This window comes from Girardinichthys multiradiatus, chromosome 8 (genome assembly GCF_021462225.1).
Source record: "Girardinichthys multiradiatus isolate DD_20200921_A chromosome 8, DD_fGirMul_XY1, whole genome shotgun sequence".
Taxonomy (NCBI): domain Eukaryota; kingdom Metazoa; phylum Chordata; class Actinopteri; order Cyprinodontiformes; family Goodeidae; genus Girardinichthys; species Girardinichthys multiradiatus.
In genome coordinates, this window is record NC_061801.1 from 37531736 (window position 1) to 37557471 (window position 25736).

The 25736-nt window shown below is 39.9% G+C and overlaps 1 protein-coding gene across 1 annotated transcript in view; it reads right to left on the minus strand.

The window, feature by feature from the left end:
• cacna1bb (calcium channel, voltage-dependent, N type, alpha 1B subunit, b) overlaps positions 1-25736 on the minus strand; it is a 214162-nt gene that overhangs the window by 16558 nt on the left and 171868 nt on the right. Inside the window, exons 35-46 of the mRNA XM_047372543.1 lie at positions 25475-25591; positions 24729-24794; positions 22871-22962; positions 22612-22762; positions 20289-20416; positions 17072-17168; positions 7483-7588; positions 7264-7371; positions 5385-5494; positions 3416-3585; positions 2450-2579; positions 2260-2370 (exon numbers count right to left, since the gene is read on the minus strand). Of these exons, the coding sequence (XP_047228499.1) occupies positions 2260-2370; positions 2450-2579; positions 3416-3585; positions 5385-5494; positions 7264-7371; positions 7483-7588; positions 17072-17168; positions 20289-20416; positions 22612-22762; positions 22871-22962; positions 24729-24794; positions 25475-25591 (1386 nt within the window). The remainder of the gene's footprint in view (positions 1-2259; positions 2371-2449; positions 2580-3415; positions 3586-5384; positions 5495-7263; positions 7372-7482; positions 7589-17071; positions 17169-20288; positions 20417-22611; positions 22763-22870; positions 22963-24728; positions 24795-25474; positions 25592-25736) is intronic.

The window sequence follows — 25736 nt, forward strand, 5'->3', positions numbered from 1 at the left end:
AGCTCTTAAAAGAAATTCTGTTTCTTTTTTATACACATTAATTAATAAATGTACAGTAATCTATGTTTCCAGATTCCATATTGAAGGAAAATATGGAACTTGATCCTTTTAAATGCAAAAGAAACAGAAATATTAGGGGTAGATGTTGCTTTACATCTTTTCTCTTCCAATAAATCACTTCCTGCATTATGATATTGTAACAATTTCAGACTGAAAAACAAATTCAAAATGCAATTTTAAACAAAAACAGTACTGTGCAATAGTTTTAAACCAGTTTTAAATCTCTGACGTGTTTTTATTTTTCGTTCAAACACCTAGACATTCTTGTAAAATTGTACATTTGTTCTGATGAAAATTTAAAAAAGAGATCATATTTCTCTTATTTTAGCTTCCCTTCACTGGCTACATGAGATCTGATTGGTCCATATGTTCCTAACAGAGCACTTCGTTCTCAGACTGCAGGTTTACTGGTGGTTCCTAGAGTCTCTAGAAGTAGAATGGGAGGCAGATCCTTTAGTTATCAGGCTCCTCTCCTGTGGAACCAGCTCCCAGCTTTAGTCCGTGAGGCAGACACCCTGTCTACTTTTAAGGCTAGGCTTAAAACTTTCCTGTTTGATAAAGCTTATAGTTAGAGTGGCTTAGATTATCCTGAACTATCTCTGTAGTTATGCTGCTATAGGCGTAGGCTGCTGGAGGACATAATGACCACTTTCACTCTCCTGCTACGCTCTCATACTACTCTCCAATTTTGTGTTATTTGCTGTTATTTCAGCTTCTAACTTTATGTTCTCTCTCTGTTTTTCTATTTCTAGAAGCTACACCTGGCCTGGCTCTGTGTTTAGCTGTGGCATATTCCTGGAGGGGGACATGGGCTGAGCTGCTGGTGTCAACAACTTAATGCTCACCTTCTACAGATGATCCACCTGGCCCTGTCTTTCAGTGTTAACCCTGTCTCTCCTAGACATGGCTACTGGCTGAGCTTCTACTGTGACTAACTCTATGTGCTCTCATACTTTAGACCTGAAAACTGGCTCAGAGTTCATCTGCTGTCTTTCTCTCCTAGATGAAGCCACTAAAGGAGCTACAACCATTAATGTTTTACTGCTCCTGGATCAGTGCTTCTGTGTTCTTTTTGTGTCTCTGCTCTGTTCTCTCTAGGAAACTGTTTCAAACTTAATGCAGTTAAAACTTTTCACATGTTGTCGTGTCACAACTACGACTCTGACCAGCTTCTCTGTCCCAGCTGAAGAAAAATATCCCCATATCATGATTCTGCCACCACCATGTTTCACATGTTTCTTGATCCCACATAAAGGATTTTGCCTGTAGACCAGAAAGTTCAGCTTTGTTCTTATCTGACCCGAACATCTGCTTCCACATGTTTGCTGTGTCTCCTGCAAGGCTTGTAGAAAACTTTAAATAGGACTTCTAATGTCTATTTTTCATCATCTGTCCACAGAGGCCAGACTTGTAGAGTTCATGACTAATAGTTGTCCTGCTTACAGATTCTCCCTCCTGAGCTTCAGATCTCTGGAGCTCCTACGCCGTTCGTTCTCTAATGTTCTCTAACAAACCTCTGAGGCCAGAAACAGAACAGCTGCTTCTATGTTGAGATTACATTACTGACAGATGGACTCTATTTAACAATTAGGTGACTTCTGAGGGCAGTTGGATGTTATTTATGAGTATCTGAATATAAATGCAACGTCACACTTTTAAGATTTGTCTTCCACTTCACAATTATTTATCACACAAAAACCCCCAAAAAACAGTAAAGTTTGTTGCTGCAATGTGACGAAATGAGAAAATGTTTAAGGCTTATGAATACTTTCACACGACGGTAAATTATTCTGCTAATAATTTCTATTTTTTCCAAAACAATGGCAAGTTGTTATTTCACTTCTGATGCAGCAGAGTGATCCTAAGCTTGACTTTGTGAGTCTAGAGATGAACTGTTTGCCGTCCGACTTGTTGCCTCTGATCCTGTAAAATACATGAAAGTGTCTGGCTGGTTTAGGTCGGGGTCAGCAGGCTGATGTGATGCGGGCAGACAGGGAGCGGCTCTGCCTCCGTTTGCTTACTGCTGATTTCCCTTTAGCCTTTCTCAGTCCTGTCCACTGTCTCCTATTCCAGCTGCTTATTTCACTTTTCCACCAGGGAACATTCAGGAGGTCCACAGTGCCCGCATCTTTAAGAACACTGACTGACACAGAGAGCACACGGATATGCAGAGATGCTTTCAACAGAAGAAGAGCTTACATGGTACTCGGCATTCAGGCGAGGGAGAGATGCAGCTCTGGCATGGCCCTCCAGGCTGGGATATCCCTCTGAGTCTGAAATGTTCTCCCCCGGCTTTGGATCAGCCTGGTGCTGTAAAACAACACAGACGTTAGTGTAAGTTAGGAGGTTTTAGAGGGGAGAAATTTAAAATAGATGAGTGTTTTTCTACCTGTGCTCTGGAGGAATACTGCACATCCTCTGACTGGCCTCTCTGCAGCCTCCTCCGGGTTTTATGCCTCCCAACCGCCTGGGAAAAATCTCCAGACTGGGAATGTTTTATGTTGCTCCTCTTGTTCAGCCTGTGTGGGGAAACATAGGAGCTTTATGGGCAATTTTATTTTTTTTTCATTAAAATTCATTGAAAAGAGCAAACGATAACTGTTCTCCTCCGTTTTTCGTATGAAATGTATTTTCTGTTTTCACTCTCTGTGGAATCAGTGTGCTTTTCTTGAGTCGAAACAAATACCGGGAATATTTTTTGGATGTATTAGTCAAGGTGCTCTTGATTAAAATGATTAAAATGTGTGTCCAACATTGCATTAAGGTTGGCAGACTGTGTCGGTGGCCCCTGTTCAGTCAGAGTAAGAAATTGGTTTGTATCACAGGTAAAAAGTTAGACTTTGTCCTGGTGAGTGCTGGAATCCAGCAAGGTTGCTTAATGTCACCAACTTCTAAGCTCAGACTGGCCAGAACAGTCTCCATCTTGGCGGTTGGGTGCTGTCTCTGGTTTTGTTGCTGCTTTCTTGCAGCTGACGCGGTTCTGCTGGTCTCATCAAACAATGACCTCCAATAGGCACCGGAAAGGTGTGTGGACCCATGGTGAAGCAGCCAGGATGAAGAGTCTGGTCGTACCGACCACTCAAAACACTTTTAAACTAGAGCCACATTTACCAAACTCATCACTTTATGAGTGGAAGATGACTACTCTTCCCACTGACCCACCGTATCCCCAGAGATCATGGTAAGGACATGGTCCTCAGATGGGTGAGAAATGTGGATTACCCCCTTCTGTTTTTTCCAGGACAAATGCACAGATTCCTCCTTTAGCTAAAAAACACATTTTCTCAGAGCAGGAAGTGTTTGGTGCTCAGTCAGCCCTAAAGCAGCAGACAGACTGTGATTGTAGGTGTCTTACACTGTGTCCCGGCTGGTGGCACTGTTGACGGTGGTACTGGTGGTACTGGGTGGGGCTTCTGGTTTGGATTCTGGCTCTGGTTCTGGTGGGGCAGGTGGTTTGATTGGTGGCGCTGCCTGGTGTAGGTGAGTGAAGGGCAGCACAGGACGGAACAGCGCACACAGTTTATTCTGCAGGACAAACCAGAATCCATCATTTAAAAATAGAAAGGAAAACATTTAAATCAATCATTCCTCCGATCCATTTACACCAGCGGTGAAATATCCCGTAATCTGCACGTCCAAATGGCTTTAAGGTCAAACATCTGCTATTATTCAATATTTTTCCAACCAGATGTTGCTTTTTTTTCTCAATCAGTTGTTTTATGGAAAAATTCCTTGTTGAACACATTTTCCAGTTAGGGTTAGAAAACCCAACAGGTGGATGAGATGCTGCATGATCCTGAGAGCATGTGAAGATTTCACAGCAGCTTTACTAATGAAGATAATACCTAACAGGTGATATTTGAAATCTTTATTTCAAAGATGTCACCTGGAGCTCAGTGAAAATGAAATTTCACTTGTTTTTTATGTGCATATTATGTTAATTTTTTCCTCTGAAGACTAGTTTACTTTTGGCACCTCAGGGCAAAGACAGCATCAGGTATAAAATTGTAAACATTATCCTTTGAGTTTTTAAACTGCAGCAAATGTTTGAATTAAAAGTTTATAAAATAACATTACATGAACAGTGGGTGCATTAGTAGTAGGTTTAAGAAGAAAAGAAGCTAATCTGAGCTCTAAAACGAATCAGTTTCATCAAACGTAAGATACTGAGAAAGATATTAACTGTGGATAAGATCTTTACTGCTCATAACATCCTAATAGAAGCACACAAAGAAAAAAATGATGCTGAAAGGCTTGACTTGCATTTATATTCACCCTCCTTTACTCTGATTCCAATAAATAAAACCCATTGCAAGCAATTGCCTGGGAGGATGGATGGAGCTAAATACAACCCTGGAAGAAAGGCTTTAAAAGACATGAGACAGTAGGACAATGACCCTAAAGATACGGTCAGAGCTGTGTTTAGGGTTGTCTTCCTGCAGGAAGGTGAACCTTCACTCCAGGCTCTAACAGGTTTCTTCTCTAGGACTGTCTTCATTTAGCTCTCATGAACTCTGCCTAGCTTCTCTGTCTCTACAGAATGATGCTTCCATCACCACGTGTCACCAGGGGGACGTGCAGTGTTAGCTTTCCTCTACAGAGCAACTGCATTCATACTGAGTCTAATTTACTTACTTTTCAGTCAAATTCAAGGGGTATTAATACCGTTGCAAGGTGCTGTTTCCATTTAAATTAGATATGCATTGTTATTTGCTGTTTATTTACACTTAAAATATGTAAAAACAAATCTGCAAAACAATATTAATCATTTGTCCAAATGGTTTTCCTAGACAGTTTTCTGTGCAATCAGACAACTTTACTGATCTTATCTGTATAATGTGTGAATGATTTCTTGTTCTTCATTTCCTCTTAACTGAACCCCAGTTCCGAAACACATGATCCAAACTGTTATTTACAAATTAAAACAACTACAGAAGTGATGAAACCTATGTAATAAAACAGGATACAATAAAACAAATCCACAGTTTATTAATCATATTTTCAATTATTTTCTACATTAAAAAGATAACGTGTTCATATACTGCAAGTAGGTTTTGCAGATTATTTCAGAGGAATGGTTTGACTGTAGAAGTCTGGAAAAAAAGATCATATAAATCTGTGGAGTTTTTCACATTAAAATGTTTAAATAGTTGATAAAATTTGTAATAATTTCATTTGAAAATAATAACTGAAATTGAAACTTGTCAAACTGTAGGTGTTTTTCCTTCTGAGACAATATAACAAGATTAGAAAAAGGAAAGTTTTTGACTTTGAAACAGAAATGTAGAGCTAATCATTACGCTGAATTCAGCTTAGCTTCATACCTGAGAGATGCCGGAAGGGTTCTGCTGTTGGAGTTTCTTGGCTCGATTCTGTTTGTAGTAGTCAAAGATCATGTGGGCAGCGTAGACTTTTCCCACAGTCAGCTCATTATCTGCACACAGAGGGAGAGGACAGGTTGAGGCAGTTTCTCTCTGCAGCCACTAGATGGAGCCAGAGGAGCATGAATGAACAACTGATGGAAGGAGAGTAATTAAATGTAATTAAAGACAAATATTGCAGAAAATCTTCAGACTAAGCATTTAAAAAATACTCTGGACTCTATCACATCTGTAAAAGGGGGGGGGGGGGGGGGGGCTGCTTCATAAAAACAAAAAAAATGACTAAAAAACATGGTGTGTTTCTATTGATTCTAGAGAGCAGGGCTCATAACTAAGAATTAAAATAAATTACTCCATAGTAAAATTTACAAAACTATTCACACTCCTTAAACTTTTTCACAGTTAATTAACAAACTTCAAGAATTAAGAAGTGTACGAGTTGTAAAACTGCAGGCATTTTGAATGGAATTTAATCTGGATCTGTATAGGTAAATTAGTCGATGCTTAAAAGCTAGGTAGAAACTGTTGTATCCAAAAACTAACTGTACATGTCTTTTACTGATTCAGTCACTAACATTTATTAGAACTTAAAAACTTTGTTTATTGTGTCAAAAGTTGCTACTTGATAAAAATGTATCATGATTTGTTAATTACAAAGCCTCTTATTATTTGGCCTCATTATTTCTAATCGTGTCCCACCTCTAATTATTTTTCTTACACTGCCCATTTATGCACATTGTTCTGTTTGTCCACCACATAAAATCTTAATAAAAGTTATTGAAGTTTTTTTACTCTAATGTTAGAAAACGTGGAAACTGTGGAGACAGAATACAGAATATGAACTATCTCTGTAGTTATGCTGCTGTAGGCTGAGGCTGCTAGAGGATGTATTACTTTTCCTTACTCTGCTACTTTTTCCTACTACTCTCCAGTGATTCATTATCTGCTGTTATTTCACTATTAACGTTTATTTTCCCTGTGATTTTTGTATTTGTAGAAGTTACACCTGCCTCAGTTTTTACTTAGCTGTGACACCTACCTGGAGAGGAACATCAGCTGAGCTATTGCTGCCAATACCTTCATGCTCTCTTCCTGTAGATTATAAATCTGTCTCCATCTTTGTGTGTTTAACCCTGTCTCTCTTCTAAACAGAGAATTTGAAGGAGCTATTGCTGTAACAAACTATTTGTGTTTTTCTTTTATCCTACAGACTTTAAAAACGGACTCAGAACTTATCTGTTAAGCTGTGTTTCTCTCCTAGACAAAGCCAGTAAAGCTACTGCTGCCGTTTACCGTCTACTTTTTCTTTTTCTTGAACATAGAAAGTACTCCTGGAACAGTTCTTCGGTGTATTTTTTGTGTCCATGCTCTGTCCTCCTGTTTCTGCTGGAGGTTCATTCCTGTTAAAGGGGAGTTCTCTCCACTGTTACTACATCCATATTCAGGACGAGGGATTGCTGCATGGTTGGTGACACCCGTCCAGGAGGACTAAATGCTGCAGGTCAATGACTGCAATCTGCTGGATTTTCTTAGACAGAAAAATTTTTAGCACTTTGAATAATAAACTAAACTTAACTGCATTGTTAATAACTAGGATCAAACTGCATAGTATGTATTGACTTTGAAGTCTCTTGAGGCGACATTTGTTGTGGAACAGAGCTATGTAAAAAGACTGAATTTAATTGCATATAAACCAAAGTAATAGTGCCACATAATGAAGAACAATGATAGAAATTGAAAGGTTTTCCAGTTGAAGTTAGATAAACAAACAAAACACAGAGACACCGCAGCTTTCAGAGCCCAAACACCAACTGTTTCTCACACTTATGTGGCGTCACCAGCAGGTCGGCGGTCTTCTGCTGCAGGTTGGGCCACACTCGGTTGATCTCCCTCTTCAGGTCGGCATCACACAAACGCTGTGCCAGGACGCCTTGGGACAGATGCATAGACACTTAACGTTAAATCAACACCAGACACATTCACCTCACAGTTGTCAATAAGGCAGCAGAGAACTCTGGTAGTTGTGGTTTCTGAGTCTCACCAGATGCCAGCTTGATCTCCAGGGCTGTGCGGATCAGAGCCATCAGCGTGGAGGTGAAATGAACTGTGTTGTCCTCAGCGATTGGCATGTTCATTCTCACCAATCGCTACAAGAGGTGGAAGAAAGGGTTATGGTTTAAGATGTTCCTGAATTTATTGAGCTTAAAACGGTTGATCTTCAGTTTACAAAACAGCTGCAATAGCAACAAATAGTTTAGCACTGCTCTGCCATGTTGCAAAAATATTTTAAGACAAAAAGCTCTACAATCACATGGGACTGCAGAGAAACATCATTTCTGACTTTTTATTTCCCATGAATCATGAGAAAATGGTCACAGACGCCTGCTATTACAGAAAAACAGCAAATCCTCCCACCGGAAAAGCTGTAAGCAGCCAGTATTCAGTGTTTTAATCGATGAGTGATTTAGAGGCCGATCAATGCTCCGACCTGGAGGTACAGCGGTCAGTTTGTCAATACTGCCTGGGGGAGAACTGGGGCTCCACATCTACCTTACCCATTATTCCTGGTAAGTCAGTGGAAGTAAAAGGAAAATAACTCATCATCAGCATGAATGTTACTTTGATTTGGTGCTTTATGTATAAGTACAGTATATATAGTGTTCAGGTACTATTATTATTCTAGAGGGGAATGATAACACAATATGCAATTTCAATATAAAAATAACAAGAATTAGGATCACAGATTTGAGTTTTAGGTCAATTTATTTAATCCTCAACAGTTTGGATGTGTTTGGTATCACTGTCTTGCTCTAACGCCTAGATGTGCCCAGTTGTCAACTAGAAAGCTCCTGATTTAGGGTTAAGTTGACAAATTTGAGGGTTGACACATCATACATTCTTCAATACACTTTTTGCAATGCACTAGAAAGTAAGGAAATTTTATTTATAAAGTGCTTTTCAAAAAATCGCAGTCAGATAGCTCAGTCTGAGTCTCGTCTGACCAGGGAGCTTTTCTCCAGGAGGCTATTGGCTTGTCCATGTGTGCAGCTGCGTATTTCAGTCAAGCTTAAAGGTAATGATTTTGGAACTGAGAGGTTGTTTTTTTAGTTGATATAAAACTGATTTTATTGTGGATAGTTAAACCGGTTTTCTCAACGCTTGTCAAGCCTTTGCCTCTGTGGTTCCTGGGTTTTCCTGAACATCTTTAAACTTTTCTTATACCTAAAGGGGGCTGTTTGTGTTATATTGCTGAAACCTGGACTCAACTGGGTGTTCCAGGATGAAATGGATGCAATCATGGAAAAAAGAGGCTGCCTGTTTCTTTATTCTTGGTTTTTAAATGCTTAAATGGTCTGTCACCTCCATATCTTTTTGAGCTTCTACATAGCTATTGTCCTTGTGGAGCTCAGAGAGGGTGCTTTTGGTGGTTCCTAGGACTCAATTTGCCACCAGGGAAGACTGAACCTTTCCAGCTGCAGCTCCTAAACTCTTCCTCTTTCTGTGAGGTCTGCCAGACCTCATAATGAACTTAAATCTTTTTTTAAAACTATTTTTTATACACTGGCTTTTAACTCCAGAGAGCATGATCAGTAGGCCAGTCCTTGTACTGCCTTTCATTGATAATTTTATTGTGTAACTGCAACTTCTTATTTTTTATTCACCTGTGCAGCACTTTGGTTGCCTTTTTATATATATATTTTTTGCAGCACTAGAGGCCTTTATTTTATAATGTTTTTTTGACAGTAGGTAGACAGGAAAGACGGCAAAGAGAAGGGGAGACATTCAGCAAAGGTTGCTGGACTCGGGACTTGAACCCGGGTCAGCCGCATTGAGGACTATAGCCTCTGCACATGGTCACATGCTCAACCCCTACACCACCAGCACCGCACCGTGCTATGCTTTGTTAAAGTGTTTTATAAGTAAAGTTTTGATTGAGTGATTGAACTTTGTTTCTTAAAGGTCTTTACTAAGCTTTGACCCCTATATAATTGAACATTTGTGGATCATGGTTAAATGTTGGGTTTTGTCCAACCATTTTAAATAAGCTGGACCCATTTTTCAAAGTATAGTGATCAAATGTTCATTCAGAAAGATACTCGAAACTTGCTTATGGCCACAAAAAGTGTGTGGTTGAGATGCAAATACTTAAAGGACAATTAACTATATATTAGCAGGGCTATATGTATAGATTTGATTCTATGTGTCTAATTTTGACCATATAACATTATTCAAACTTGTGCGATCAGCTCTTGTTTTTAAAAGTCATTGAACTTTAACTGTTTCCAGTGAAGACAGCAGGACTACACAAACGTTGTGCTGTTTAAAGTAAGTTACTACTGCTACAATCTAATTATACTCAAAATGTTCCCACTACAGAAATAATTATCAGCCAGAAATAAAATATGAACAAAATTTGATCATAATCTATTTTCATACACTATTTTGTAAGCCCTTTAAAAGAGTTTTAATCCATTGAATTATTCCAGATTGACTTGAAGGGGTTTCTAATAAAGTCACTCATGCAGGGTTAGCGAGTTAATGCATGATAATAAATTAAAAATAAATTGGATTTGGAATATTTTTTTTTTTACCTGTTTTGTATCTACTGATAACAAATGTTGAATTAAAAAAAAAGAAGAGAAAGTTTCAGAAACAATACAGGTTACAATATTTATTTTCAGTTCCAGCTCATCAGATGTGGGGATTTGCTGCATTTCTTAATGTCATCCAATTATTTTTGTTTGGTTATTTAAAAACCTGTTAACTTCAATCTGACTATTTTCTCAGACAAAAGATCCCTAAAATGCAATATGGTATTAGATGTTATTTACAACTGCATCTCAGTAAATCGTTATATTCTCAAAAAGATGAATTACTTTGATAATTCAATTCAAAAAGGGAAAATCAGACATTATATAGGTTAATTTCACACAGTGATTTATATCAAGCTTATATTTCAGTTCGTTTTGATGATTATGGCTTACAGCTAGTGAAAAAACAACAATCAGTTTCTCTGTAAATTATATTACATTGTAAGATAAAAAACATATTTTAACACGGAAATGTCTTGTTACATTTTAAAGTACGCAAAAGGGTCACTGTTAAAGAAGCTTGTTCTTCGAAGATGCTGTATCCAAGCATTATGGTAATGGAAAGTTTGGTGGCTAACTTTCCAGTCAGCAGTATCCCTACCGATTGCCGATGGCCATAACATGACATTTCTGTATCAAACCCTTTTTAAAAGTTCTTTTTATGTAAAATATAAATTTTATGAGATCCCATTTTTTGTATTTTCATTAGCTGCACACCATAATAATGAAAACTAGGGGTAAACAGTTAAAATATATCACACTGTGTCTAATGATTTATTTTTTATGTTTCTAAAATCATTTAACTTTCAATGATTATTCTAATTTATTGAGATGCACCTGGAAATTTAGACTTCTTGACAAAACAAGAGGAAATACACCTGCAGACAAAAAGAGCAAAGCACTGAGATAAGCATCCAGAAGTATTGATCTGATGAAATTATAATTGGTACCCATGAAAATAATTGATAAGGATTAAAATTATTCAATCTGGAAGGACCTGGAGCCCCTCAAAGGGCACCAGAGGGTATAAATCAGGCAGCTGTAGGAGCATCCAACAGTGCCTGTTCTAACCTTCCCCACTCCTTCCAACTCTTTACTCTTCCATGTGCTTTAACTTGCGTGCTTTAATATTTTTATCAGCATGTGTAGGTACAAATAAATCATCCCCAGCTTCGCCAGGCAAGGCTTGTGGAAGAGTCATCCATGCTATGGCAGAGCAGTGATTCCTGCACACATGCATGTTTGAATTAGTACCTCACGCTCACACTGTGGCTGGAGGCAAAAACAAGACCAGTGAGTGATGGTTTGTTACTACTTCCAGCCAGGTTGATGCAGAAATGCAGAATTAAAGCAGTGCAACAGCATGAAGCCCGATGATGGATCAAAGTATTTGCATCTTCTTCCCAGAAACAGACAAAACGAAGATGAACAAGGGACACATGTTTCTTTGACAAACACTTTACATGCTCAGCATGTTTATTCAAATGAAAATAGGAGAGAAAGGCCTGAAGCAACTAAAGTAAATGTTATTAAAAGAGACAGAAAGCTCAGCCTGAAGACAGAACATCAGAGGAGGAAACGTGACGCAAAAAATCACGATAATGTGCTGATCAGAAATCTGGCCCAAGTTAGCAGGGATGAAGATCAGCGGGATGGATTAGAAAAAGGCAAAACAAAAGAAAAAGAGGCAAATAAATTGCTCCGCCCGTGTCTTTGTTTGTGCCATTCCCTGTCGATTCACAATAACAAGAGTTATATTTGGAGATGCGGTCACGTCAGGCCCGGACGATTTTAACTGGGGCAAGGGCAGGGCCGCTTCAAGTTTGATTCAGTTTGACAGCTGTGCACATGCTGGAAACACTCACATTAAGGCTGGATGTTAGGAGGTAAGCAGCTGGAACTCAGGCTACCTGAGGATCGTTGAGACGGAGACCCGCCTCCCCCTTCAACATAACTGTTTGATCAAAATCAAAGAGTGCACAGAAAACAGTCATCTGCTGTCCAATCAGAGCAGAGAAAAGACACAGCCCCCTCCACCCCTAATCAAAGATGTTTTAAAAAGCCTTCAAATGAATTATTCTTTTATTGTAGATGTATAATCTCACACTGGAAAATCTGGAAATCTTTCCAAGACTCAAGTGTTAGGAAATGATTGTTTCTTATTATTTTTATTCTTATTATTGGCCCAGCTGCTGTTAACACTTCTTACAACCTCTTTTGTCAATAATCAGAGCTTGGTCTTGTTCTATCATATTTGATAAGGATGGAGCTTACAGAGAGGGATCTTTGACCCTTCCTCTCTGAGTGGTTTCATTAGATCATCCAGAGTCCTGGGTCCTCTTTTCACACCATGGAAGAAGATTAATTTCATGTCCGGTGAATTATTTCTGCGTTGATTTGCATACAAATCTTGGGTTATCGTCCTAAAAGACCAACTGATGACTGATTTTCTTCATTTTTGGGCCAAGTCCACAAGATTCATATTTAAAGTGTCCTGTTGTTTCAACGAGGTCATGATGCTACGCACTGTAAGGAGCTTCCCCGAAGCCTTGGAAAGAAACGGGCCCACAGTATCACAGATCTACTGCCATACATGAGAATGAGGTGATTTTCCACACATGCATCCTTTGCTGTACGCCACACCCACATGGAGTGTTTGCTGCTCAAAGGTTTAATCCTAGTCTCGTCTACACTACATACCTGTTAAAGTACCAGCAGCACTTCGCCAGCTCTGCATGCTTACATTTGTGATGGTAGGACATGCCTTCCAAATAACTGACTGACAAATGGATACCATCTACTGGTTGTTTTGGAGATGCCAAGATGTCACTCTTTGCTGCAGCACTCTGAGCTTTGGGGATTTGTTTACTTCCTTTATTAATCCTCTAATTGTCAATCAACTTGGGTTCAGCCTTGTTTGTCACAGTTTCAGTTGTTTTAATGTTTTAATTAAAACTCTGACTGTTAATACAGGCCAATTTAAGCCAGCAGATAATTTCTTGGATCCATTTCAACATCAACAATCATCTTTTTTATCTCAATGGCATGTTCTTTTGCATTTCCCATTTTGAAAAGGGGCTAAAATAAATGCGATCCTGTGTCGTGTCATATTAACCCCACAGGGACACATAAAGATATGGATCACTAACTGGAATTCTCATGACACTGTGACTAACTTTAAAGATTAAAGTATAAATTAAAATGTGCATCAGTAGTGATTTTATTAAAAACTGTTTCTTAATGTTGTTTTTTCCACAACTAAATCATGTAGTTAAATTAATAGTTACTTTTTTTGGTTTTTTGGGGTAGAGACTATAACACTGAATAAATATGAATTTACTTTAAGGTTTATTGCATATCTTTACCAGGGGGGTCAGTGATTGTGCAGGCTGCTGTATATTTGAAAGGGGATAGGAGTTATATGGGACTACGCCACTAAACATCGCAATATTCAGAGCTGTGAAGAAGTATTTGCCGACTTCATTTTCACATCCAAACTTTAAGCATCAAGAAAAATCTTAGAACCAGTCTGACAACATGAAGTAAGCTAAATCATCTCATAATGCCTCAACCTATAGAAATTATAGGAAACAGATGAGAATAAAAGTCATTGACATCTATCAGTCTGGTGTTAGAGTTAGTGTTAGAAACCCATTTGTACAGCTTTGGGACTCCAGTGAACCACAGTGAGAGCCATTATTCACAAACCAAGAAAACATGGAACAGTGGCGATCCCGCCCAGGAGCCGGCCTACCAGAATTACTTCAACAGTGCATCAACGACTCATCCAAGAGGTCTCAAAGGAACCCAGAATAACATCTAAAGCTTCGCAGGCCTCACTTGCTTCAGTTAAGGTTAGATAAGGAAGAAAGACGGGGCAAAAAAGTTACAAGATGCTCACCAAACAGAACACAAAGGCCAACCTTTTGGAAGGTATATGTCCCCTTTCAAAAGGCTTAAATCATACCCAGCTATTCAGAAAAAGAACATCACACCAACAGTCAAGCATGGTGGTGGTAATGTGATGGTCTGGGTTTGCTCTGCTGCTTTTGGACCAGGACTACTTCCTGTGATTGATGGAACCGCAAACTCTGTTCTATATGAGAAAATCCTAAAGCAGAATGTCCGCCCATCAGTTTGTCACCTTAAGCTCAAGCGCAATTGGATGTTGCATCAGAACAATGATCCACAGCACACCACCATGTCTACCACTGAGTAGCCTGGAGCGTCCTAGTCAAAGTCTGGACTTAAATCTGATTTAAATGCTGTGGCATCACTTTAAACATGTCGTTCATACTCAAAACCCCTCAAATGGGGCTGAATTAAAACAAATAAGCAGACCAAAATTCCTCCAAAGCAATGAAAAAGACCAACTGGCTGGTATCACAAAAGCATGATGGCGGTTGTTGTCTCCAAGGTGACACAACTAGCTATTTGGTTTAGGAAGAAATGACTTTTTCATACACAGTATGGGCAGGCTGGATGAATCGCTTTGTTCCCCTCGTAAACATAATCATCATTTGAAATCTGCATTTACTCAGTGTATCTTTGTCTGATATTAAAGTTTGCTTCATTTGAAATATTTAAGTGTAAAAATTAAAAAGCAAAAACAAAAAAGAAGTCAGTAAGGGGGCAAATACTTATTCACAGCCACTTTGAGGAGCTTTTGTCTTTTTTGTGCTAAAATTTGAAGAGCAAGAACCCTAACCTTTTGTTTCTGCAGTATCACTTATCTGTTCTGTATCGGTTTCACACAGCTTGACTGTAGACGGACAGGATGTAGAACAAACCCTGACAGAGCAGGACGAAGCCACAGCGCTACACAGACAGACAGAAACAACAGCAGGCCAGAAGATGTGGAGTGCATCAAACTGACAGAAGCCTGAAGGTGTTTGGCAGGTGGAAGCAGAGAGCCAGCAGTGACTGAGAGGAAGCAGAGGAAGGAGGAGAAAAGGAGGGAATTCTACCTTATAGGCGACCCGGGGAGGACATTTCTTTCCCAAACCTAGCGGAGGAGACATGTCGCGAAGCATCTCGTACATGTCACGGTAAGTTATGTGGCCGCTTCCATGAGGGAAGCAGGAAGCAGGGATGATGATTTCCAAGGAGAGGATGAGTGGGGATTGATTGAGGAGGAGGCAGCAAAGAAAAATGGCAGAAAATCGGAATGGGGAAAAGAAGGAAAAGACAGAAATCTTTGTTAATTAGATTTCCAGGATTTTTCCATGGAATGCCATTGCAGTTGAATTTATTCATCCAAGAATGGATCCCAGGGGAGAGCTGGAAGGATTCCCCTGATAAAGATGTGATGGAAGGAACCTGTTGGGTAATAACTTGGCTTTAAAGGAGTACTCCTCTGAAAACACTTGTACTGTGACTGATGTTTGCAGCTGGTAAAATATACCCCTACTTTTTCTTTGAACACAGTAACTCACAAAAGTATTCACGGTCTTTAAACTTTTCCACTTTTTGCCATGTTACAACCTCACACTTCAATGTATTTTAGTGGGATTTTAGGTGATGGACCATCACAAAGTAGCCGATAACTGTAAAATAGAAGGAAGACGAGACACCATTTAGAGATATTTAGAAAGTGAGCCGTGCATTTGTACTCTTCCACCAATACCCCCAAATGAAATCTGGTGCAACCAACTGCCTTCATAAGTTACCTAATTAGTAAAAAAAAAAGCAGTCAAGAGACCCATGGTAACTCTGGCAAAGCTGCAGATCAGGTGGGAGTATCTGTCGACATGACACTTAATAGTCGTGTTCCTGAGAAAACAGCCGATGTTGAAAGAAAGCCATGAGAAGTCCTGTTTGCAGTTTTCCACAAAGCATGAAGGGAGCACAGCTAACAGGGGGAAGAAGGTGCTCTGGTGTAATGAGACCAAAATGTAACTTTATGGCCTACAAGACATAAGCTATGTGTGGCAGCAAACAACCACTGCACATCACCCTGACCATCCCATTCATATAGTGATACAAGGCAGTGGCAGCATCATGTAATGGGGATGCTTTTCTTCAGCAGGGGCAGGGAAGGTGGACGGTTGATAGGAAGATGGAACCAAATATAGGACAATCCTGATAGAAAACCTGCAAATGACTTGAGACTCCAGACAGAGGTTCACCTTTCAGCAGAACAACAACCCTAAACATACAGTCAGAGATACCATGGCTGGTTTAGATCAGAGCATAATCATGTGGTACAATGGTCTAGTCAAAGTCCAGGCCTGAATTAAATCATTAGGAATCGTAGACAAGACCTGCAAATTGGTCTTCACAGATGCTCTCCATCTAATCTGAGCCGGAGCTGCATCTCTTCTGCAAAGAATGGGCCTAAATTCCTGTCTGTAGATGTGGATCTACATATAAATGTATGCCACACTTTTCAGAGTTTAGTGAAAAATTATGCTTTGCAACGTTTCAAACATCAGAATTAGGCTATATTTTGTAGTGGGCTTAGATATAAAATAAAAAAAATGAAATAAATTGAAGCGTGTGGTAAAACTGGGCAGAATTTAAAGGGATGTGAATACTTTTTCAAGGTACTGAAAACACCACAAAGAACAGGACTTTTTAAAGGGTGCAAGTTGATGCCCGAGCTTCTTTTTTATTAGAAGAGTCAATCATTTGGCTTTAGACCTTTCGGATCCTACACACCCACAGCTGGATTTTCAGGGGAGTGTTCCTTTAAGATTCCCTGTATTTCTGCATGCTACAGGTTCTCAGCAGTAACCACAGTGAAAACAAGGCACACAATGCTCTGTCTCTCTTCCCTCCTCTTCTCACTTCTGTATCTAGAAGAAGGTAAACATCTCAGACATCCCATCTGAAGCCTTCAGCTTGAGCCTGACTTGCTGCTTTGTTTCCCCGCACATGGTTACGTGCCAGCTGGTTAGTAGAGGATCAGTGAGCGCTTGTATGCATGTGTGCTCAGGTCTTTCTCTGCCAAACGCAGAGAATGAGGACAGACAAAGACAGTCCAAAACCATCACAGTCTCTTTCTTTAAAACAAAGGGACTGTGTGGGAGTGCAAACCTTATAGGCCACCCTGTTGGGGCACTTCTTCCCCAGACCCAGGGGAGGCGAGATTAAACGCAATAATTTGTACATGTCCCGATAGCAAATCCTCCCACTGAAAAAGATGACACATGTTCAAGAGGTTAGATCATAGGCAAACTCAAAACATCTGTCCAACATTATCAGAAAGCAGCATGAACATTTTGTACAGGGGTAGTTTGATTTGTGTGGGTGTGCGCATGGGGTTTTGTGTGGTAGTTATAAGTAGTCAGCATCTTCAGTGTATGGCAGTCAGAGAGACCTCAGTTTGAAGAATCATTAAGAGATTTTTGCAGGGGAGCCAAGCACGTTTCCTACTGCTTCATGTATTCCAGAAAACAGCCCTGGTTGGGACATAGTACATTAGATATTACCTTTAACCTTCAGGTTGGAGCTTAGCAGAGTGAGGGCACACCAAGCACTTCTAATTGCTATGTTGGCACTAATATTTCTAGTTTTAGTCATACTAGTTTATGCTACTCTAAAGTTCATTGGTCCTTTCAGAATTAAGCCTCTTGGTGGATCAAATCCTGCTCTGCCAGTTTATATCTGCATTTTTTCACCTCTTGAATTTGCTCTCCTTTGAGTTTTTCTGCTTTTTTGTCCTGCAAGAGCATTCAAACTTTTAAAAGATTTTTATATTATCAATGTGCATTGATTCACAACAAAATGTAAATGCGACCAATTGCGGCCAAGGGGAGCTTTTTACTGTCTTTATTGCTCTCACTCCCACTGGTGACTGAAATGGATGCTGGGATTTGAGCAATTCATTAAAAAATCTATTAAAGTTGCAAATTTTAACAGGAATTTTAACAGCTTTTAAAGACAGCAAAAAGTTTTTGTGCATCTGCTAGTGTTTTTCCTTTTCTCTCTGAAGCACGAACGTGTCTGCAGGTAGTAGTACTACCAATGATGCCGAGCGGTATTGTAGGACTATAAACATGACAAACAGCCACAGGGAGGTTACCAGCTCAGGGTAATTTCTGTCTCTGCTCTGTTCTCTCAAACCCCCAGTTGGTCGTGGCAGATGGCCGCTCACACTGAGCTTGGTTCTGGTTCTACTGGAGGTTTCTTCCTGTTAAAAGGGAGTTTTTTCTCTCCACTGTCGCTACATGCATGCTCAGTATGAGGGATTGCTGCAACGTCAACGCCAGTGACTGTCCACTGTCTCTACATGCTCATCCGGGAGTCACGATGTCACGATGCAATCTGCTGGGTTTCCTTAGATAGAAAAACTTTTTAACCAATTTGAATAAATAACTGAATCTGACTGCACTGTTTGATAGTTAGGATTAATTGGAATGTATGTACCTGACTTGAATAGACTTAGCCCATTTTAAGGTTACCCATCTTTCACACAGTGCAACAGGAAACAACACTCGCCAATTAATTTTACCTCTGCCTTCCTCCCTCCCTGTTTGTTGGAGTAAGGGGAGTCAGGTTTAGCTTAAACCGGCTCAGTTATGGTTGAGGTGCAAACACACCCTCCATTTCTGCTACCTGTATGACCCCTTCTCTTTTCCAATGGTTATAATCCGTCTGACAGAGAGAGGTATCCCAATCCTTGTGGTTTTTAGTATAACAATGGCCACCACTGGACTCTTTATCAGTTTATTATTTTACGTAGTACCCCTACACAGGTAGCCCATTCTATCCTCCCAAACAACCCCACACCATTCCAAACCCTTTGTAAAGTGCCTTGAGACGACATGTGTTTTGAATTGGTGCTATATAAATAACACTGAATTTAATTAATTAAATTCTGAGGGATAAAGGTAGGTATATTCCATTTCAGTCTTGAAAACGCTGTTTTCTAGATTGTTTTTATGGCATTATGAACATTTGAGCAGAGAGAGGGGGAGACATTTGGCAAAGGTTACTGGGTCCAGGACTCGAACCCGGGACGGACTATAGCCTATATATAGTTGGTCGTGTGCTTAACCCCTTCACCACCAGTGTTTTACTTCATAAAATCCTTCCTTCAAAATAATTGTGAGTAAAATAAAATGGTCGCTATGCTGATTCCTACCATTTTTATGAGGTAGGACACTGATTTGGTAAAAAAATAGTAAGAACACCTTGAAGTAGTCGATAAATAGGCTAAACCTGCTGAGAGAGTTTTGAGTTTTAGTTGTTCTTGTATGGGGTTAATTAACTCTTAGTTCAATCTTCGATGAGAATTTTTTCCCAGTTTCTCAAAACTGAGATCAGTATGAATGCTATCTGTTATGGGTAAGATTCTGACTACTTATAGCTACCACTCACATACACACAAAAAAAAGGCCTTCTTTTTGAAATTTGAATTTGATAGCAAGAAAGTCTTTAGTTTAAGGTCAAAAAATGTTCAAACACTGGTGTGTATATAGTGCAAGGAAAACTTACCTGTGAACTCCGAAAGGTCCGACATTAAAGACATTTTTCAACAACAAAATTATGAGGAAAAACTTTTAATATAGACTTAAAATGAAAGAGTAAATCCTGAGCTTTTTTTCATGTCAAACTCAATAATATCTGAAAACAGAAAAAAAAAAAATTTGAAGCAGGTAAAAAAGGTTGAATGCTACTAAATGCTGTTCTGGGGGCTAATTCATATTCAAAGGAATACATAATAATTCCTCTACCATCATCTCTGTCAGGTGATGTTAAATTTCTGTTTTACTTCTCACACCTAACAGAGTCCTGATCAAAGAAAAGAGTCCTGTGACGCTTAGTTAAAATGTAACGAGCCGCGCATAATCTGAGACAGGTTAGCCTTCACAGTTTGGCGCTTAGAATTTACATTTCGTTTCAGTCAAAGTAAACTGTGTTAGGTGGGTGTGAAATAAAATGATTGGCCCGACATAAACCTGCACTCTGCTGTTGGAGTGATAGAAACAGACAGCGCCGGATTCTGAGCCTGCCGGATTATCAGCGGGAATGGCTGAGCGGATGTGGAGCAGAACGCTGGATTTACATGCATCCGTCCAGCCAACAGGGGGCTCGTCCCCATTTTCAGCTGACGCCCCCGACTGAGGCTCACTGTCATTTATCCGTCGGCGCTAAGATGAGATTTTACCAGCTGCACTTCGGAGGCATCCTGCTGGAACCCAGAAGTCGCTGTGGGACTTTCCTACGATTCTTTTAAAAGCGAACCTCCTCTGTAACGCCAACACTTTTTAACTCAGGGGAACATGCTGGAGCAGTACAAGGCACCTACCAGGCAGCGGGGTCATATTCAGCCCACACACGGATGAATTCATCGAGGTGGTGAGGCCCGAGGATGGAGGCGTCCCGAGTTAGATACTCGAAGTTGTCCATGATGACGGCCACAAACAGATTCAACATCTAGGTGATACAATGAAAAGTGGAAAATGAATGAATGACAAGAGTTCTGCACTTGATAAAAAGAAAGAATTTCACCTGCATAGATCAGGTACCTCTACAATTCTGCAAAAACTGCTTAAACATTGGTTATTTTTGTTATTTTGCACAAACAGTCAATAACATCTTTATTTTTTAAACACACATTTTCCATTTGTGTTTAAACCTGTGCGTGATTTTATTACTAATTTAAGTGTGAAAAAGATATTATAGTTTACTAAAACACAGGATCAGTGAGGCAGCCACGATGGAAATCTTTGGTTTAAAATAAAAACTTGCTCAGTCAGTGGTTTCTATAGGGATTTAGGTACGAGGGAAAGCACAGAAAAACACGAAGACAAAGCCTCAGTCTAAGTGAAATAACTATAAATCTTATAGAAACAACAGGTATTTTGTGGTGATCACGTATGAAATTTTATTAATCTAGAATATCTGGCAGGTTAAAGAGACCCTTAATTTAAAATTTTGAATAGAAAACTCAGGGATAGAATATTCCAGAAGTGATCTGGAGTTTGGCCGAATTTTCTCAAAGCTCTTTAGAAGTTTGACAGAAATCTATATAAAGCATCAAGCAGACATACTGGGTAACAAAGTATGAGAAATTCTGAGAAAAATAGTAGTTTTATAGGGTTAAGATCTGCTCTGTGCTGAGGCCAAAAACATTTCCACCTTGTAAAAGGTAAACTCCACAAAGTAACCTGTAAGTTGTGTAAGGTTCAGAAAAGCACCCAGATAAATACCCTGTAAGGACCAGAAATGTACCCTGGCAGTTCCAGGAAAGTAGTAGAATCTACATGAAAGTACCCTGCTTGTTTAAAAAGTAGCCTGTTGGTGTTAGAAAGTTTGGAAGGTAACCTTTAATTTCTGAAAAGTACCGTGTAAGATAGAGAGAAACAATGTGTAATTTCCAAGACAGTACCCTACAAGTTCAGAAAAGTACCTTGTCATTGTCAGGATCTGGGGTTGTGTTTGTGCTTGCTACATGTCCTCATTCTCAGGTGGTGCTGGAGCTCTCAGGTGTGCTGCGTGACAAGTGCGACTTATTCCACTGATTGCCAGGAGGAGTACTTAAGCAGGAGGCTGCCAGCACTTCAATGCGAGAATGTTTTGCCACAGTGATTTTGAAAGCTTAAGCTTTGGATCTATGTCACTGAGTTTTCTGGACTACGTTTCTGAAAGTTATTCTGGATGATCAAGCCTGTCTTTGTTCTGAGGATTCCTATCCTGTGATCTACCTTCGTTTGGATTCGCATCAAGCTGGCAGCTTCCTGTCCTCTTCGTCTCCTGAGCCAAGCCACAAAGCGTACACTGTCCGCCCTCCAACGTAAGCCACCGCACATCGAACTTGTTACTGTAACCTGAGCTCCACAGAGAGCACTAAGTGAACTCTCTACGGATATACCTGCTTAAGACCTGGATCCTGAATCTCATTCCCCCTGGCAACCTGACCACCATAACTCTGTAAGCCGATCTCAGTATCAAAATAACTATTTGCTCTTAGTTTCGTTTTTCCCTCCGTTACCCGTACTCATCCATTCTCTTCACTTCTCTCCTTACAGTGAGATATTTCATTTGTTCCGTTCCTGACTATATCTTCAATAATCAATCTTTATTTTACTTCCTCCTCCTGAGTGTTCTCTGTATGTGGGTCCGAGCTTTTTCGAACATAATGACAGTCATTTACATTTAGTAACATGTAAGTTCGTGAAACTGCCCTGGATTTCATTTAATTAAGCAACCTGTACTTTCAAGAAATGTACACTGCTGGTATCTAAAACAATGTAATCTGTAAATAACCTAGGTTCCTGGAGGTAGCCTGTGAGGTCCATGAAAGTACCTAGGAACTTCTAGGATTAATAAGCTTGTAAGCTCCAGAAACTGTTTCAAGTTTCAAGTTTCACCTCATAATACCGACTGCTCTCTAATAGTAGCATAGGAAAATACAAGCTGTTTTTAATGGTAACAATGCTTATGCATTGGATGAAGAGCAAATAAATAAGTGACATATTAGTGAAAATTGTGAGTAATAAGTGGCCTTGAATGCTCACTAAATCACTGTAGTCTACATTTTAAGCCATCAAACTATTGCAGAATATCAGCTGGAGCATCAGTCTCAAGCTAAATACGGTGGAACCCTCTGATTTATGGATGGTACTGACCAGGAAGGAGCAGAGGAAGATGAAGGACACAAAGTAGAAGTAGGCGAAATCACTGCCACACTCCTTCCCTGAACTTCCTGAGAGTTTATCACACGGTCGGTTACTGAGGCAAGCCAGCATGATCTCATGCCACGCCTCGCCTGTTGCACTTCTGATAAAACACAAAGCAAACCACAGAGGAGAAACTTTCATGCAAAACGTTTATCCAGATGTTGTGTTTGGTGTTATCAGAAGCTTCAGAATAACCTGGATATATTACCTGAACAGAAGAGTCAGAGCCTGGAAGAAGGTCTGGAAGTTGTTGTGGTGATTTATGGACGTCTCCTCGTTTAACTCGATGTTACCAAACACCTGAGGAGAGCAAGAGGTGGTTACAGAAAACAAGCATCAGACTTCAGAGTGAAGTCTTAATGTGTTTCATTATTGATCCCATCAAACAGCCACATTAATAATAAACATCTACCTTTAAAAATTATACTTTCTCATTCTTTGGAAAAAAAAACTAAATTCAATCTTAAGACTTTAAAGGTAATTTTTGGATCTCTCATTAGAACATATTTTAAAGCAAGAAGTAAATATAAAATTGACCTTAAACCTGTTTTTTATTTTAGAAGATGATGTAAAACAATTTACATAATTATTTATACATTAGTTAAACTTTTTCACAGTTTGTCATATTTTAACCACAAACTCCAATGTATTTTATGAGATAAACCAACAGACGTTGGTGCTTAACTACAAAGTGGAAGGATATTGACGTTTGTTTTCACGTTTTTTAATAAATAGAAATCTTAAAATGCCACAGCTGGCAAAAGGGGCTGCACGGTTGGTAGCACTGTTGCCTTGCAGCAAAAACGTTCGAGGTTCTCCCCGTGCATGCGTGGGTTCTCACTGGGTACTCCAGCTTCCTCCCACAATCCAAAAACATTAGGTTACTGGGTCTCTCTAAATTGCCCTTAGGTGTGTGAATGAGTGTGTGCGTGGTTGTTTGTCCTGTATGTCTCTGTGTTGCCCTGTGATGGACTGGCGACCCGTCCAGGGTGCACCTGCCTCTCGCCTGTAGACTGCTGGAGAGCACCAGCCCTCCTCCGCCCCCGTCACCCACTATGGAAGAAGCGGTATAGAAGATGAACGAATGAATGATAAATCTTAAAAGTGGGCCGTGAATCTGAATTTAGCCCAAATGAGTCAGTACTTTGTAGAACCACCTTTTAAGTCTTTTTGCGTATGTCTCTACCAGCTTTTCTGCCAGTTCTCCTTTCCACGGCAGCTTCAGCTCAGTCAGATTGGATGGAGAGAGTGAGTGGACATCAGTTTTCAGTCTCGCCAAAAATCTTGAAATAGATTTGAGTCTGGACTTTAACTGAGCCATTTTAACACCACCTAAACCTTGCAGTGGAAAGGCTGTATTTGTTATGTTGTTCTGCTGGAAGGTAAATCTCTGTCCCAGACTCAACTCTTTTGCAGCCTCTAAAAGGTTTGCTTACAGAATTGCCCTTTATTTGACTCTATTCATCTCCACAATAGATCTGAGGAGCTTCCCTGTCCCTGCTAAAGAAAAGCATCCCCACAGCATGATGCTGCCAACACCGTATGTCATTATGGGGATGGTGTGTTAAACGTGATCTCTATAGTTAGTTTTCCTCTACACACACAGATTTAAATATATAAACCTTAGAGGAAATAAAAGACAAGAAGTGTGTGTTGAAAAGTAAAGGGAATGAGTGAGTACCAAACATGCATTTAGATCACTACTAAGACATGTGACTGTCCCACTGTGGCCCCTGACACAAGCCCGAAGCCTTCTTTTAAATATGCATATTCCTGTCTGTGTGTCCATCCTGCTGACCCGTAAGCACCATCAGGTTTTCTTGCAGGTTTATCTGAGAGTTTTCTCCCAACAAGCCAGGCTGAAAGGCTCTCAGAAAGCCTCAAGAACAACTGTTGATCAAGACCAAGATTACAAAAAAGTCTTGGTGGAAGTAAAATAGAAAAAACAATGAAAGTGTGGTACTATAGATGTGACTCTCAGTTCTTTGATGGCAACAGAGCATCCATGTTTTACAGGAATCCTGACGGATTCATAGAGGTTGGTGTTTCTCATCGTTGCCATTTACCTGCATCCCAATGATGGCATAGATGAAGAACAACATGGCAATAAGCAGGCAGACATATGGCAAGGCCTGAAAACAAACAGAAAGACATGTAAATATACTTCTCTTCCAAACAGACATCATATAAATCCACATTTATTATTTCCTCGGCCTCCTTTTTAATCTCTTTAGCCTTGTCTGTACTCACAGGAACACTAACACGATTCTCCACAGGGGACGAGCTCCCTTTGTCAGAGTTTTTGCTTTTATTTAGGAACACGAGCGGCCGGGCTGATTCCTATGACCGGCTATTTATAACGCTGCGAGGAGTAGGCGAACAGTTGCTGTAATTAAATAGCCACCTTTTAAGACTCCACAGCTACTGTCTGTCTGTTGCTGCTGGGCTTGAAAGCTCTCACCACTGACATTAAACCTCCTATAAATTCTCTGAGCTGTGTCCCCGGCGCTCCACATATAACTCAACTTCTCCCAAGGGGATTTAGAGAGCTAATCGGCAGAGTGTGGAAATCCCAACTGCTGTCTGCCGTGGGGGTATTTAGCTGGAATTTAAAGGAAGCACCGCATCTATTTCCTAAGGTGCATCAGTGCGTTTGTTCAAGAGTGAAGCACATTCGATTAAAGTGGCTAATTAGTTGCATTTCCAGAGAAAAATGCTTTTATCTTTTCCTCTTAAACATGATTATTCGCCATTCGCACATTAACTCACTTCAGTCGCCCACAAACAGATGCAACTGCTTTTTTTTACTCACCTTGAAGGACTGAACGAAGGTCCAAAGCAGGATACGGATGGTGTAGCCCTGTCGCAGCAGCTTGATGAGACGAGCTGCTCTGAACAGCCTCAGAAAGCTCAGGTTTATCAACTTGTTCTGGAAGAAAAAAATCCCTGTGAGGAATTCGAACATACATGTTCTCTATGTCTTACATTTTACAAGAACTTGCAAAACGCCCTCAAGCAAACAGCAAAGATCAGAAGCTACATCCACTCATGTATGAATGCTGTATTCATTTGTG